General features: G+C 32.2%; 1 protein-coding gene across 2 annotated transcripts in view; it reads right to left on the bottom strand.

The window, feature by feature from the left end:
* Nucleotides 1–492: 492 nt before the first annotated feature.
* LOC130903499 (uncharacterized) overlaps nt 493–18,031 on the bottom strand; it is a 190,055-nt gene continuing 172,516 nt past the window's right edge. For both annotated transcript variants that reach the window (XM_057815630.1, XM_057815629.1), the window contains exons 3-5: nt 11,215–11,337; nt 7,785–8,024; nt 493–4,775 (exon numbers count right to left, since the gene is read on the bottom strand). In XM_057815630.1, coding sequence (XP_057671613.1) covers nt 4,453–4,775; nt 7,785–8,024; nt 11,215–11,337 — 686 coding nt within the window. In that variant the 3' untranslated portion in view covers nt 493–4,452. The remainder of the gene's footprint in view (nt 4,776–7,784; nt 8,025–11,214; nt 11,338–18,031) is intronic.

The following is an 18,031-nucleotide window of genomic DNA, read 5'->3' as shown; positions in this document are numbered from 1 at the left end:
ATGCGCCCTCTAGCGGTCATATACTGGGGCGTTGGCCATATTATTGATGCGTTTTTCGTAAACAAACCAAGGTGAACATAGCACCATATCTTTCTTTCAATTATTTTAAAGAATTACTGAAAGATGATGAACTACGCTGTAGTGAACTGTATTCTTAGGACATATAGATACCTTTCAGACTAAAAAATGAGTCGTGGAGTGCGTAAAATTTCTTTCAACAATACGACCGCTCATATATATTAACTGCTATTCAACATTACACCAAAGCCTAAATTGATGGGAAAAAGTTTAAAGGATATAAACTATATGGACGAATTTAATATATATATATATATATATATATATATATATATATATATATATATATATATATATATATATATATATATATATATATATATATATATATATATATATATATATATACTAGTTTTCACTTGTTCAGAGCTTGATATAAGATCTGAATATGAAGTAATTAAATAAATACTCATGTTATTGATAAATTCTTTATTCACAATTTGACATTTATAATAGATATTTTTATATATGGGCAATTTAGCAATTTCGAAGTGAGGCGAAACATAAAACTGAATAAAATTTTTCAAAAATCATGTTCTCTTTATTTAGGTGGTTCACGAAAACATTATTTTTTATGACGAAATGGATTCATTGAACCGTAACCACACATTTTAATTTTAACAATTGGTAGAAATTCAAATTTATTATACGTAATTCAAAATAAGTAACTTATGGATGATCATAGAGATATCGGAATTTTGTAATTTTTGTCGCAACAAACAACATTTTCGTAAACGTGATAAGGGAATATAGATAAGAAAAATGTCAAGTTTTAGAAAAAGTTTCATGTTTCGCTCCACATCTGAATTGCTGGCCAACAATGATTACAATGACAAAATCACATGGACAATATTTCAAAAAACTTGATTTTTGTAAAAAAAATCATCCCTTTCTTTTCTCGATCTCATATCGCCCTTTAATTATTTTTCCTTTGATTTTTATTGTAATTTTCTCTTTTCCAATGGGTTTCAGCCTACTATTATTTTATGTTGGTTTAAAAAATGATCGATTCTGGTCAAGGTCAATTAGTATAGCGCATGAGAAAGTGTTAGTTAATTAAATTTAAACCAAGAAATTTCAAAGAGAATCTTGTATAATCATGTATGTGTGATGCAAGTACAATAGCTGAGTTAAAAAGTTGAAACTGCTGAAAAATTAAGAGAAAGCTTTTAAAACTTCACGATAGCTCGTTTAAACTAGAATAATAATGTCCAGGAGTCGTTTATTTAATCAGTTTTTCGGTTTAGTGGCGAATAGGGTACAGTTATGTTCGCTAAAAAACATTATCAAAAGAATTATATTCTTAAAAGTGTTCAAAATGTATCTTAACATTATCAAATTTCTATATTAATCTACAATTACTTAATAGTTTTTAAAATCTTCACAAATAATAAAAATCTTCTCTTCTTATATGCTGAAAAAATTTTTTCTGGATATTATTCCGCTTTGATTGATCTTATCGCGCATTTCCACGATTTTTAATTACAGTTTACACTGTTGTAAACTATATTATAAAACAAATAATTGGATACATAATGATTAGACTTAAAGATTGATTCATTGTATATTTGCTAAAGAAAACATGTGCATTTTATATTATTCAGTAGGAATTCATATTTCTTAAAAATGTTATAGATAAATAAAATGAACAATAAACATTTATAGTACCTACATGATAGTTCTTATATCAGGTACACCAGTCGTGTGGTTTGTCAGTGCGTATCAAAGTGAGTGCACATATACAAAAATGTTGGAATGTTGAAATAATTATAAATAAAATATATCTTACAATATGTACATATAATAATGGGATCACTCGTATCAATAAAACTTCTACATGGTAAACGAAAAACAACAAAATTGAACTGTGCACTAGTTTAAAAAGATATATTTGTATTGTTGAATAATTTTGAGTTCAATATTAAGATATAACCTCAGACCTAATAACACAAGGGACATAAAACCATTTACCTGTGAAATGTTAAATCTGGAAGTAAATGATCCACTTTACCACAAACCACAGAACCACGAACCAAATAATTTAATGGAGTTCATAAAGTGAACAGATATTCATTGTTTTCCACAGATAAGCACAGATATTATGAATATCAAAACTTATAAACGACGAAAAGTCTCTAAAATTAACTTTATAGTATGACTATGTTCATTTGCTCTTTGACTATTTTTTCAAATATCATGAACAATATTTAAGTTTTATATTTATCACATTTAACGCTAGTATTTTATATGTATTTTTAATGCACTTCTAATCGTTTTTTGATCAATTTTTCTTTCAAATATTAACCACCGCGTATCTTAAAATCAAGAACTTGATATTTTGCTTTATTTTCAAGGTGAAGTAATTAAATGTTGGGAGTTGAATGTTATACAACCAAATGGAATTGGAAATGGGAATAAAGCGAGTTCTTCAGGGATTCATAAAGTAAAAGAAACTGTATAAATCCTCTTTGCAGAAATTTGGAGGTAAAAATACTTGCATTTAGTACGCTGTAAAGTCGTATGAGAAATCTCATATGAATAATGAATAGATGAAATTTTTATTTTATAAGGAACAGTTTGATTTTATTATTAAAAAATTTTATATAAAAATTAATTTAAATAACTACTTTCTATTAGTTAATTGCGCATTATACTAAATAGTTCCTGTTTTATTTTATTTTTTCTTCATAAACTTGTACTGCTTGTTAATTGGCTACACTGTGTTGTGGTATAGAAAGTGGAGGGGTTACTGATTGGCTCACTTTAGAAATGTATACAATTTGGTCTCTTGTGTTATTAAGTCTGTGGATATAACATAAATTACTTATCAGGGTATTTTATTTAAAAATTCAAAAAATAATTGTCAAGTAGGTACCTACAATAAAACTACTTGCAGTGGTGGATTTACCAGTAGGCTGTAGCATAGGGTGATAAATTTTAGCGACGAATTTCATTTTTATGATTTATAAAATTAATAAAAATATTCACACGAATAAGACCAGACCAAGATTTTATTACCTTTGCTGAACATTACGAATCACTCTGTAAGTTTTCCAAAGCTGAACAAGAAAAACTTGAGTATTTTGCAGGAAAGACGATGGAATTAAGCGTATTTTATGGAACACCCGATGAAGATATTGGAATTGGAAGTGATTACTTCGGATGTGTCATATCCGAGTTAGAAAAATAGATAGAGGCCTATAACGGATTTAGAGAGAGTTGTTACTAACTAAAATGTTCAGGTGAAAAAAACTTAGTAATCCACACCCTTTAGGCATTTTTTAATTTTATTTTCTATTTGTATTTGTGAATTTGACTGTGCCCTGGCTCTGATAATTTTTGTTATTTTTTTGATTTGTAAGAATTCTTTCATAGAGTCCTTTAAGGCGGATGATATATCTGAAGTTTTCGTTCTGCAGAACACAAGTGTACGACCAAAGTACTATTTTTCAATACTTGAAATGACAATCAAAACTTTTTAAGGAGGGCAATTAAGGCAGAAGCGATATTTATGCCCTGTTGCTCATGTATATCTTCTAACTATATAGAACAATACAATGAGCTGTTAAATTGCAGATATTCAATTCTTTGGAACAAAAAAAAACAAAATTTTATTGTGAAAAAGCAATTAAGTACATTCTTCACATTAATATAAATAACTGTTGTGGTTTCGTCTGTACATTGGCGATCAAATTTTCTTCCACAAAAATTCTCTTCTTCGTCTTAAACTGATATATGCAAAATTCCGGCAATTTCCGATTTATAATAAATCTATTTATGTAAACAATTCAAAAATGCATTATGTATTTAAAAAAGATGCCTTGTAAGTAGATGGAACATCATTGACTAAAATAAGTGAAAATATAAAAAAAGTGCTGATAGAACAAAATATTCTAACCTCGCGTTATGTTAAATACAAAAAGAATAATAAATAATGTTCCTAATCTTAACTGGTTGTACTACCTCGTCAATATTAATGGTAAACAATATTATTTGGTGTACCTACTTAAAATTTGGAAAAAAATATTCTTTCTTTACCAATGTGATACGAATAATCTTTGATTAATTTTTTTTATAAATTCTTTTTTTATATTACAATACATTTTAAGTACAAGATAGTATTATAGAAATATTTACATTCGGGACACTTATATTTCTTTTATATACATAGTGAGTTGAATAGGTTGCGATTAAAATAAAAACTGTAATTTTGTTATTAAATTTCACATGACTCAATTTGTATAAAAATGAAATATATTCCTGTCATCACAGTTAAAAGTTTTGCAATACAAGATTTGAGAAAGTTATACTAAACAGTCTACATTTGTTTGACATTTTGTTCAATTTGTCTAAAATTAAAAGTTTTAGTACATGTCAGACGTAATCCGAGGGTACGCTGGCACTACTCTCACTAATAGCTGCTAACCTTTGCCCTGGCCTTCTCTGTTCACAACCACCCGTGTTATTGTCCCAAGGAGGCATAGTCACCAATCCCACTATTTCGTAAGCTCTCTCTGGAACTGTAGTTGTTGAGAGATCGGAGTAGTAAGCACTACTTGGAGCACTAGAAGCTGGAGCATCAGGATCCGTGTAAGCCGAATTTTGATAAGCAGGACTATTGCTATCTCTGTCGTTATCTTCCGATGCGCTCTCTCTATCTAGTTCGGCGTAAAGACCTTCACCAACACTGTTGTAACCTACAAAAATTATTAATACATACAGATATGAATTCAGCAATCTAATGATGCAATCATAATGAGAATTGCTGAATTAACTAGAGTAAATAAATTTTCCATTTATCGAGTAGACACGAAAGGGGTTGCTGTGGATTATTAACAGATCCGAAAAACATGTAAAGAAAAACTGAAATCAGTTTACAAAGCTACTCAAGATTTTATACGTAGGACAATTTATAATTTATATAAGGAGCAGCCCTGCGACATTAGAAGTAATACAGCAAAAAGTAGCAGATTATCCAAAATACAATTATACCAGTTTAGAAACTTGCGTCCAGTTTTGTCAGCATGTGGTTTTAAACACAAAAAATTGAATGGCAAATAAAGGATGGCAATAACCGAATCGTCAAGAATCGTTCGATGGCGACAATTTTATTTGCGTTAGATAAAAGACTAATAGACACATAATTTATCTAGATGAAGCATGGTTTGACAGTCACGATGCAATAAATTTAGGTTGGGTTGACAATAGTAAAAATTGCCGTTTGAACGGACATGGATATGGATACGCATTATTAAAGGTCTAAAGTTTAGAGAAAATTTATCATATTGACGAGTTGTGCAAAGAACACGGGCATACTCTTCTCAGACTACCTCTATTATAGCATATTTAATCCTATAGAGTTAATATGGGCAAACGTAAAATGAGAATTAAGAAAATGTAATCAGTCTCCAGAACTGAGTAAAGAGATTATAGAACTCGTAAGGAAGGTTCTAATAGCAGACCGTCAAGAGCTTTGGAAAAACTGTGCTGAACATGTTATCACAGAAGAAGATGAGTATGTATTGTTTTCTTTTGTTTTATTTGTAAAGAATTTATTTTCCTTTATGGTTTTTGCTTTGAAATTTCGTTTTCCAGAAGAAAAAACGAATGGGGTACAAAAAAGGCTCAGTTCACATCTGGTACCCTGTTTAAGCCAAATTCCCTTACAGGCAGGTACATTTTACTCCTCTATTTACGTTTTATAATTTAATATTCAGTTCTGGCAAGTTAACGAGGTATATTAATGATTTTTTTAAGTTTAAATTAGGACTACAATTAAGTGCATCTGTCTAAATAACGGCGTCTAATGCCGTCCAATTTATAATGATTCGATTGCCTTTTAACGAATACTTTCTAGCTTAAGATTTATATATTTTTAAAAGTATTTATAAGAATAATAAATTTATAAAATGAGATATCCACGCCTATGGTAGATCAAACAAAATTGTCGGCAAGGGTTTTTATAATTTGATATTGTAAGAACTATATTTCCAACCGGTCAAGATTCGTACGTTTTTACTGTACTTATAACCGTTTGAGAAACAAACACTTCAGGCAGTTTTTTTTTAAATTAATCATGGATAGATGATATTGAGGCCGTAAAAAATTATTCGTTTAACGCTTTATATTTCAAATAAGTTGTTCTAGATTATGGCAGGAAGAAAGCAAAGAGTAAAGGTTTTTATGATAAAAACAAAATGATCCCCATTTAAAAATAAGGACTTGGAGAGGTGAAAGGGACTGGGTTGACAAATAACAGATGTATGTAACGTAAAAAATGTTCCTCTTGGAAAAATCGAAGTATTTTTTATCCTTGAAATCTGTTGAATACTGTCAAATTTCGCAACGGACTGACTGTAGTCTACCGTGTGTACCTATACATATATGGACGCGAGTCTTAGGACAGAGGAAGGCTAAGGTGTAATAACACAATAATTAAAGTGTAAAATTATACTTAGTAGTCCTCAGAGTGCACCTAACCTCTAATACCAGCGTAGCTTGGCTAGAGTTGAGTTATTTATTCAAGATACGTTGAATGGCAAGTGAATGATTATTTCGGCTAACAGAGGGAAATAGTAGGGGGTATCAGTGTCAGGCAATTTGGAATTTCCAATAGAAGACAACTCTGGGTCAGACTTCGGTCAGTCGAGAGGTGAAGAAATATTGTTTTATGAGGCAGTCGTTCGAGGAAGTGGTTGAAGGATGAAAAATATCGTGCTAGGAGTGCACATGGCGTGGTACGTGTGGATGAGTTGTATGTTCACGAAAACTCGGCTTGATAACTTTGTACGAATCTAACTGTTCTATTTGAACGCCAGAGTTCTTACTGTTGCTGATGATGTCGTTGTGGTGGTGCGTCGTTCTCTACAGGGAAGTTTATCGGCTTTGCTTGGTTGCTATTCCGGTATTGAGCTGGTACACGTTTTTTCGTATACAGATAGTAACGCCAGTGTCGTTTGATGAAGGCTCGTTTAGCTTGTAGGCCGGTTTCAGCGTTTTGATTGGCTTAATCTTGGGTAACGAATGGTGTGTACGTGTGCCATGTCGCTTGATGTGTGTTTGTCGTAGGAAGTTGAAATGCCGGTGTACTTCCTTGATAAACTCAGTTGGTTCCCTATCCGGCTCGTCGCCTATAAGAGTTCCCTAAGTAAACGTATGAGTTATCCGACGGCGAAGCACATTCGGTTACGAGGATGCCCATAACTGATTGACGATCTTTGTCCATTAATCGTTTTGATTACACCGTATCGCTGTATTAAACTTTCTGTGAAAATGCTTCATCATCCCGTTTAATTATGAATAGTATGTCATCGTGTGAAGGCGTGCCCGTCAATCGGTTAAGTGATCGAAATGGTGTTGATTCGAATTGGCTTCGTTTATCTACGGTTAATCTTAGGGGTGTTCCAGGATTTAGCCTACCCAGAAGCAAGCGGCTATTTTCGCTTCCTGATTGATCGTTGGGATAGCTACTGACCAATGAAAAAAAAACGATCTACAGAACTACAGCAGTACCTTTTTTTCCCTTTGACCGTGTATGAAAGTATATTTTAGTTATGTATTTTTAAATATGTCGTAGGAGTGCGCATGACGTGGTCTGTTTCACTTATTTTGAACTTTTTAGAATTTAAATTTACTTAAATATCGGTATGGAAATTATTCTAAAAATCTTTATTTTCGGTTAATTGTATATAGTATACCAAACTTACCATCTTCCATGTGTGTGTAATGATTTTCCGCAGGTAACGTTGGAGGGGTGTTTAATGGAGACGGAGAACTAACATTTCTTCTTGATAACCACGACCATACTCCATTATTCGAATTCTGAATGTTTGGTAGATTTGGAAATGTCGTGGAAGTGATTGTACTTATTTCTTTATCATCCGGAATATTTATAGGTGGCCGTTGAGCTACCACCCTATGATTTAAAGCTACACCTCGTTCACTTTCTGAAAATGAATTATAAAATAAGACTTATACTTATGCAGAAACTATTTTATCTTCAAAACACATAGCCATATACAGGCAAGAGACACGCACTATGAGATTTTTTGTAGGCAAAAATTTATTGTTATTGTGAACGATTAAATGCTGGAAATACGAGACAATGAAACAAGTATGTTCTTAATTGTTGTTATCAATTATTATAGAAGAAAACTGGGCTAAATATAATCAATAGTTGATGTCAATGACAAAATCATACCTATTTTTCTGGAAAATGGCGGATATCGTTAATAAGAGATTAAGACGTCGGAAATTCAATGTTCATAATCTGTGTAGATACATCACAAAAATTTGAATAATAGTTGTTATAAGTCGTTCACATGAATATTGTAAATATCATTTGATTACAATAAAATAGTAAAAGTTATAATTTTTCTGGTTTTGGTTTATATACTTTTAGATGTTGATTTAGTTGAATTGATTGAATTTATTTGAATAAAAAGCACCTTTGGAAAATAATAAATGGTTATACTTTTTTACATTCTTCTGATTACTTTAGTTCGTTATTTGAGAGTAAATATTCAATTTAGCTCGTGACACAATTTTGATTTTCAAACGTAAAACAATTACTTGAAATGCAAATAGGTACATACTTTTTAATTTAACTTTGAGGCGAATTTTATTGATTTAACTGATGTATGAAAGCGCAAGAATGTTTAATAAAATTTATTCACTGTGTTGATGTATTATAACTTGTATCACGAGGGTGGTTGGTTCGTATATAAACCTGGCTTTTTACGAAATAATTCCGAAATTCATTATTTCGAAAATGTATATTGCAGGTATTTAAAGAATAAAAGAACTACTTTCCTGGCTAATGCTTCGACAAATATTGAATTACAGCTCCTCTGAAGAGCGTGATGTTAATGGACATTTTTGTCGCAATTACAAGGAGAGGTTGTAACTACTGACTAGTTTCGATGTTATAACGTCTCATTAGAGCGGTTTAACAACCCTCGTTCGGGCTTGAGACCCGAACTGAAGAGAACGTCAAAGAGCATCGCTATTTAGTTCATGAAGTTAAACATTCCCCAGCGAACGCTAACTGGCGTCATCCTCACTTTCAATTGTAAGCCACTGGGTAGGTAGAAATCTAGCTATATATAATCGGCGACTATGCTAGAAGAGAACAGCCGGGACCACGTAACCTCGATTTTTAGTATACTTATAGACAGGAGCGAGTAAGATGTACCAGTGTCTGTTGCGCATCACTATTCGTTTTCTGGTCAAAGCTGTATTACATTTTTTTGGAGAAAATGATGCAGTACTGTAGTGTATATATGAATATTGACCACAGAAATGACTTAGGTACACCATTATATTTCGGAGAATAATCGCACTTCTATTGTTTGGAAGAAAGACGAATGTGCTTAAGTTAAAGCGAAGGTTACACTGTCAACGGGAAAGGTGTTGTCTACCGTGTTTTGGGATATAAGAGGAATAATTGCTGTTGATTTTCTTACTGAACAGTGAACTGGGAACGCACCGTATTATATGGTGACTTCCTTAAAAATAAAAGTTCGTTTTCTTCATTGTACGTTAAAACCATCATGTAGTTGGTCGGGATGTATTCAGTTTCTCTTCCTTTGCAATCTTTGCCAACCTGTCATCTGACATTCTGCCTACGTGGTCTCTCCATTTCTTTCGCCGATTTCTTGTCCATCTCACTCCATATATATCTCTCTTATTTCATAATTTCTCTTGGGGTCAAATAATGTGTGTCTCTATCGCGTTTGTCATTACTGATCTCACACAGATCTTGTATATTCTGAGTTTCCTCCTAGTGGTCATACATTTATTCCGCCAAATTACATCTCTCAGGTACCCTGATACTAATAACGCCTTTGTTGTTTGAGCTTTCACTTCATTCTTTAGATTTCTATTACTTGTTATGTTCCTTCCAAGATATTGCAATGATATGATTTGTTCTACACTCTGATCGTATATTGTGAATTTACATCTTCTCGGTTATCTGGATACTGTAAAGTATTTGGTTTTCTTCAGGGATATTTGCATGTTAAAAGCTTTCGCTATTTAATCAAGCCTATACAGCAGCCTTTGTTTTCTTCGTCTTCTGAGATGATCACTGTGTTATTTGCATAACATACTATTTTTATTTCTTTGTTCCTCATCCAGTATCCTCTTCCAGCTTGCTTTACCTTGTTTATAATCTCATCCATTATGATGCTGAACAAGATCGGGCTTAAGCTGTCTGATACACAAACTTTCTTATTGGTACTAACCGTTATAAGAAGATTAAATAAAATTCATGAAGAATGAAAAGATATTTCAGATGTTTGATTTATTCTTTTCGAGAACACATTCATAAGCTGAGGTGGGAGAAAATTGGAACAATAAAGCAAGGAAAATAACGTTGAGGTGAATTTTATTGATAGGTGCGCCAATTAAATGTTACACTGTCAGCGGGAATGGTGTTGTGTACCTTGTTTTGAGAGGAGTACATGCTTTTGATTTTCTCACTGAACATCGAACTTTGAACGCGTGTCTACAGATCAAAACGAAGCGATATTCCAATCCGTAGTGCGATATTGCTGCAAGTCAATGCCAGACCGCATACAGCTCGAATTACGATGGAAACGTTGAACGATTTGAGTTGGGAAACACCCTCCGTATAGTCCTGATTTGTTGTCATGCGATTATTTATTTGGTCCACTAGAATCCTTACTGCGCGAATGGTTACGTGACAAGCCGAGGAATTTTTACGAAAAAGGCATCCGAAAGTTTGCGGAGAGGTGGCAAAAGTGTGTAGAGTGTGACGGAGATTATTAAGAAAAATTGTAAAAATTTCCAGCTCTGTAACTTAATAATCAAATTTTTTTACAGAAAAATTCCGCTTCATATTTGAACCACCCTCGACCTGCAAACATTGGTATAGTCGTGAAATAGTTTTTTATCTCTATTCCGATATTCTTTTTCTTCTTGTGATTTGCATATATCCTAGAGCCAAGTTAGGATGGTCGAGTTATGACTCGATTCAATAAAAAATTAATGTTTATGTATTTGTCTTTTACATCAACTACCTCCAGCGGTGTTTTGGCATATTAATGAGAATAATAAAAGAAGAGTGGAACTTTTGAAAATGTTTTTGAAAATAATATCTAAAAATATACAAACCGTCCACAGGCGTCGTCTTCAATCGCTTACAATGTAGAACTACTATCATAACTATAGCTCCTATTAGTGCAGATATTAAAGATACTATTATTAATGTTAGGACCCATCCAAGTTCCGGAGTTTCTGTAACAAAATGTATTGATATAAATGAGAGAGTTTTGCAATAAAATTCCAGTATACGAGGGTAGCTACCTATGTTTCGAGATATGGCACCACTGATGTGAATATGTCAAATCTGTTATTGTCATAATAAAGTTACATTTTTAATGGTGAACGTACTTAGAATGTGTTGTCATACGAGTGAAGGTCGTCTAAAATCGGCTGTTGTGATGAGCGCGTAAATTACAAGATCGTTATGTGACATACCGTGACATTGAGGCATACTTGTCATTAGTTACACTCACATTATTTCAATTTTGCATGAACATTCATCTGTCAAAAATATTTCATCGCGTTAGATTCCGTCTCATTTGACAATCACTCAAAAAAAGTGGTTTGGTGCTGAAAAAATTCAGTAACCGCGGTGCTTCAAAGGACGCTACAAGATCATGACATGCGACGAATCATGGATCTATGCATATGAAGTCGAGCTAAACAACAATCCATTATGTGGGTCGATTCTGAATGGTATACCAGCATTTGGTTGCCACAAGTGTTCGAAAAAATCAGGGTAACCAATCGCAGAAGACAAATCATTCTCCACAACAATGCGAGTTCTTACACATCAGTTCAAACAAAAACGTCTCAGCATCGAATTGATGGTTTATCCACCACACAGTCCCAATGATTTCTTCTTATTCCCGCGGAACAAAAATAAATTGCCAAGTCAAGGTTTTTATACATCTGAAGAAGCGGGTGATGCGTTCAAATCACATGTTTTTAAGTACCTCAAACGGAATAGAAAATATGTTTTGACAATTGGTTCAAACGTATGTAAAAATGTTTTGATCTTAATGGAGATTATTTTGAAAAACAATGAACCCATATCCAATTTTAAATATTTGTTTCTATTTGTCTATCTCAAGCAACCCTCGTATTTGTGGAATGCCAAAAATATCCAATTTGTTGGAGATTGACCAGAGAATAGTTAGTTTAATTTAGTCCGAATGGAAATTTTTTATTGATACCAACGCGGGTTGAGTGAAATTCAAGAGGAATGAAAAAATATTTTAGTTGTTGAATCTATTCTCGTCGATAACACATTCATAAGCTGAGGTGAAAATAAATTGGAATAGTCAAGTAAGGAAAATAACAACGACAATATTTCTATTGTTTGATTTTAAATTCAATAGACATAGAAACCTGAAAATAAAGTAAAATTTATTTTATTTGGTAATATTTGGCATGCGTATCATGGACTCTATATAATAATACTGCGAAAAGAATGTAAATCGTTATCATCATCCAGTTAACTTAGTGGATTAAGCTTTTTAATTCTAATCCAATCAAATTGTCTTGAAATTTTGTTTCAGGATATAGTTTTTCAGTTGCTGGTCTTTTCTTATTTCTAGGAACCTCTACATGCTCCAGCTGTACGTAAATCTATAGCGACAGACCTATTTCTGTAGTATGATTTTCTGTGATATCTTGAGTACTGTTCAATTTATCATCCATGTCGTTGGGCTTATTTTTATATTTTAAATTTAAACTAGATATTGCAATGGGTTCAATCCGAACGTTTCAGTCCGCTGTTGTTGCCAAAGACATAGTGTTAGAGTTGAATTATCAATTGTTCGGATTTTATGCACATATATATTCAACACTTTTTTGATGTAGCATAATCGTAATTTAATCTTAATGTATTGTACCTATTTTTTCAACAAATTAATCATTGAATTGAATGATTAATAGAATTTGAATAATGAAATATGATAATACAACAAATACATTATAGTGAATATCTTTAATACATCGACATAATAAAATAACAGACTCCATTAACTGCTCCATTTATTCATATATTCAATATACTGGTTTCTTTTATCAATATTGACATTTAGTACTACATCCATCAATTAATATTGATACTCAAAATAAAAGAACAGGTAATTATCGCAACAATGTATCACTTATAAATTATGAAATCAATTTTGGAATAATTGGATCTCTTTGGGACTGATTGTGTCTTTTGAAAAAATTGTGTGGGACGTTGAAATGAAGGATTTTTTTGAATGCAGAATGCAGCATATGAGTGACGATTTTACAGGGTATTGCAACGGGGATATTTAATTAAGAAACAGAAATGTGCTATCTAAGGTGCATGATTTAATTTGTAGGGAGAATACTACAACTACGTAACTACAATTCAGCTTTTTCGAAGAAAACGCTAATTGAAGTTTCACCAAGTTTTCTGTTATTGTTAAGAATTGACTGAATGTTATTTTACCACATTTTATATTTTATTTAATTAGTAATTATGTCTTACATCGCACCAAATTTTGTGATAAATGTGGGAAAATAGTTCATGAAAATATATGTTTACTAAACAAGATTATTTTTAATATTGAATTATTATTCAATATAGCAAGGTCTGGGAGACTAGTAAATATCGGTTTTTTAATATAAAATAAAACACTTTATTTAACAGAATAGTTTTTAATCAATTTTATATTTTTTATGCTGCTCAATGACCTTTTGTCATCTTTCTTTCAGCTTCATGATTCTGCGCCCATAAAATTTCTGGTCCTTATCAGCTGAAAACTGAACAAGGTGCGATTGAAGTTCATCGTTATTTGTGAAAGTTTGAACATTCAAAAAATTCAGCAAACTTTGAAATAAATAGTGCCAGATCAGGGCTGTATGGGGGATATGGCATCACTTTCCAGCCAAGCTCCAATAGTTTCCCACGAGTTAACAAAGACATGCCTTGCATTATCATGGTGGAACACTAAACCTTTCCGATTTGACAATTCTGGCCGCTTTTCTTTGATTGCTTCATCCAGTTTCATTAACTGTTGATAGTAAACATCAAAATTGATCGTTTGGTTTCTTGGAAGCAACTTAAAAAACACAACACCTTTGTAATCCCAAATTAATCCTGTAATCCCAAACTGAGAGCTTCAGATTTTTTGTTGTTTTTCAGCTTTCGATGTGGTTTGTGCTGGTTCATTGTGTTTGCTCTATGATTGTTTTCGAATTATGTTACTGTACAGTACCCATTTTTCATCACCATTGATGATTCTTTTCAAGAAAAGGCCGGTTTCATTTCGTTTAAGGTAAATATCGCAAATGTTAATTCTTTGTGTTAAATAACTTTCTTGAGGTACCTAAATAACAAGCTTCTTAAAGAGCCCAAGACATTTTAAGTGTTTTTCAATTGTTGTGTGTGATACATGTAGCCTCTTCGCAACTTCTCGACAAGCTATATGATAATCCTCTTCAATTATGGCTCTTTGGTCGTCATCAACTTCACACATTTCTTTGTGAGCCGCAGCAGCTTTCATTCCTTTGTATCAATAAATGCGGTTTTGGGTACTGGACACTGTGTTTGAACTTGGTGATGACGCATTTTGTTCGTGTGACAAAAACAGTATTTACTATTGTAATTGCAGTGCTAGAGATGTTGAGTTGTCTTGTTGTTGCTTAAATATCGCAATCCTGAACTAATGTTGAGTAACTACCTGTAAGTTGTGGAGCGGAATTTGTTTTCTGACCATAAACGTTTTGACTTGAAAAACCGAAGTATAAATATTTCAAACAATATTAACTACTATCAAAATTCATTTAAAAAACAAAAACATTTGGAAAAAAGTTTGTAAAATATTTGTAAGTAATTCTATAATATGTTACAAGGTACCTACGATTGACATATCACTCATATTAAGAAGTCGACATTTGTAATAGTCGTTTATGTTGCCAAAGAAACCCGGGCGATTTGTAAGTTGGATTTACACACATTGGGGCGTATTTTGAATGAATAAAATGATAAATTAATAAAAAAAATATTTTATATGTTGTCAAACCAAAAGAAAAGTATCTTTATACTTCCAACCATTAATTTATTTGGATTTTTGACATTTGAAATATGTTTATCCTCAACAAAAATTGATTTATTAAGCACACTACCCAAAATAATTAAAGTCACTAATTTATAATCAATATTTATCACCTTTAACTGGCGTTTCGTTGGTTATTTAACAGGTTCTCTAATATTTACTAGTTAACTTTAATTTTCTACATATTATGTTTGGCGTATATATAGAGTGAACAGGTATATAATCATTATTTTGGAAACGGAGAAATTTTTATTAAATTAAATTATAGCGGTAATTGCACTGTAAAAATCGAAAATTGTCTCGCAACGTCGAAAAATATTGATATCAAATAATGTTAAGTATTATTTGTATATATGAATAGTTTCCATTTTCATTTAGTATTATCTATTGTCAAGAATACTATATCTTTGTATTGAGTTAACCCCTGACAATGTAGATTCTTCTGTTTTATGGGAAACAATACTGTTTAACTTTACAGTTTTGGTAAATAATTTATCCTTGAAATACAGTAGAAAAAAATAGAAACCATTTCATAGAATACTTTATAATATCACGACTGTGTTTGGTGGCAGCTCATGTCTTTTTGCAAGGAAATGTGGTTTGTTCTAGCTAAAAACACTGTTGTTCAAAAACTGGCAGATATCTTGAAAGACTGGACTTTTAATATAATACAGCAAAATGGTGAGTAAATTATATGGAAGAAAATAATCGGATAAGTATCACAGAGATTTTTATTTTCAACCTATTCCGTGATATTCATTATAAAAATAGGCCCATTTAGAGACGAAAAAGATGCCGTTTCATTAAAACAATGCACAAATAAATGAAAACGATGTCAAAATTACTTGAATTGCTTCCGTAATTACCGTATTCATTAGATCTGGCTCCCATTGACTTTTTCTGTTTTCAGACCTAAGAATATATTTGTTAGACAGATGAAAAGATTATCGCCGAAACTGAAGCGTTCTATAAAAAAAAATTTCGAAAAATTGTATGAGCTATAATCGTTGTATTGGGGGAAGGCAACTATATTGAATTATATATATAAACAAATACTTTTTATGCTATCTTACGAACTTTTCAGTCAAACTGTTGTATAGTATAATCCTTAAGTAGTTCAAAACAAATTGGTGTAGATATAAAAGTTTCTCGATTATGGTTTCTTTTTTATAACATTTTGCTTTTAAATGAATAGAGAATAAAAATGTCTGTAATATAAATTATTAAACATTGTACACTAATCTGAGACCAAGTTCAACCTTTTATTCTTCATCTTTTCTATCGTTGGGTATATGTCGGTGATTGTTGACGCTGGATAAACATCGGAACTTATTTGAAATATCTATATAACATAAAAGAGGATCAAATTACATGAAGATATAATGCCTTGGATGAAAATAACCGTGTCTGGAGAGAGTATATAATTAGGAGAAATTAACGAGTTGTTCGGGAAGGATAAAGCCCACTAATTCTACGTTTTTTTTATTTTAGTCTAGTCAATAACTTCATACGTTAGTTTAAACGTTGAAACGTTTTAGACTAGGGTGACGCTATAGATTTTGAGAAACAGAAAAATATTTAGGAAAGTGATTTTATAAATGTTCAAAGTAATCACCACCTATATCAAAGCACTTTTGAAACTAGTCATCTTTGGAAATGTTCTCAAAAAATGATGAATCGCTTCATCTATGTCATCCTCAATTGTGAAACATCGACCACGCAAATTATTTTTTAGGTAAAAGACTACCCAGAAATCACACAAGGCCAAATCAAACAAATAGGTGTCTTCTGTACAGTGTGTGACGATGTATTATCGTAATGCAGCATTAAGTCGCGAATATTGACTGACTCAAGAACTGAAGGTGAACATTTTGTGGTGTACGTCGACCTTCAAGCTTAATTTCTCTCTGTTATTCTAATACTAATGAAAGCTGTATCCATAACTTTCATTGCAGATCTTTGCTTTTTCGACAATGTTGGTGCTGCTGCCATATCGTACGGTTTATTTTATCTTATATAATGTGATGTAATAATTGTCCCTAATTATAATTCCTTCTTTAGTATTTTCTGAAAACTTTCTCTTGGGCTTAATTGCAAAAAAGCAAAAAAATTGTCACGCTGCATTATCAACATCTAAGTGAACGGTCCGGAATAAATGTTGGATTTGGTAGGAGTTCCATATCACCAAGTTCTTCGATTACATTCCATGCAATTTTCGTTGCATGTTGCTAAGCATTGTCTTGTTGTAAGAGACCCCGATTTCGTCTAACCAAACCTCCGATAGAACCTCATAAAATCGCATCAGCTGCCCACTATTTACCTAGATATTGATATCTCGACCATATGGATGGATTTCGGAGTACATTGAATCTTCATAATTCTACCAGAAACTCAAGATTTTTCGCTTGTAGTATCTTTAGGAGTCCAATAACGCGCGACTGCTGGCTGGCTATCTACTGCTTCTTTTGTAAACTCAGTATCCCACGCAGGTGGACATCCTAAGCACGGACCATCTTCAAGCGTCAAATCTTCACTATTAGAATTATTAAACCAACGCTCCGCTGTTCGTTCATTCACTGTGTCTTTCTTCTAAATTTCACATTATCGTTGGTGGTACGACTGCTCTAAATTTTGTTTCCAATAAACAATATCCGAGTGTCATATTTATCGCACTTCATACTATTTATTATAGAAACATACTGCGTCATCAATAAACAAGAAGAGAATGATGAGAAGAAAGTGAAGCAACTGTACTCTTCTTATAATTAGAGACTAGTCTCAACAAGTTATGAAATGTTTAAATTTGGGCGGGATAGGAATTT

The sequence above is a fragment of the Diorhabda carinulata genome, chromosome 2, assembly GCF_026250575.1.
Source record: "Diorhabda carinulata isolate Delta chromosome 2, icDioCari1.1, whole genome shotgun sequence".
Classification (NCBI taxonomy): Eukaryota; Metazoa; Arthropoda; class Insecta; order Coleoptera; family Chrysomelidae; genus Diorhabda; species Diorhabda carinulata.
This window is presented reverse-complemented; position numbering and strand designations above follow the sequence as displayed.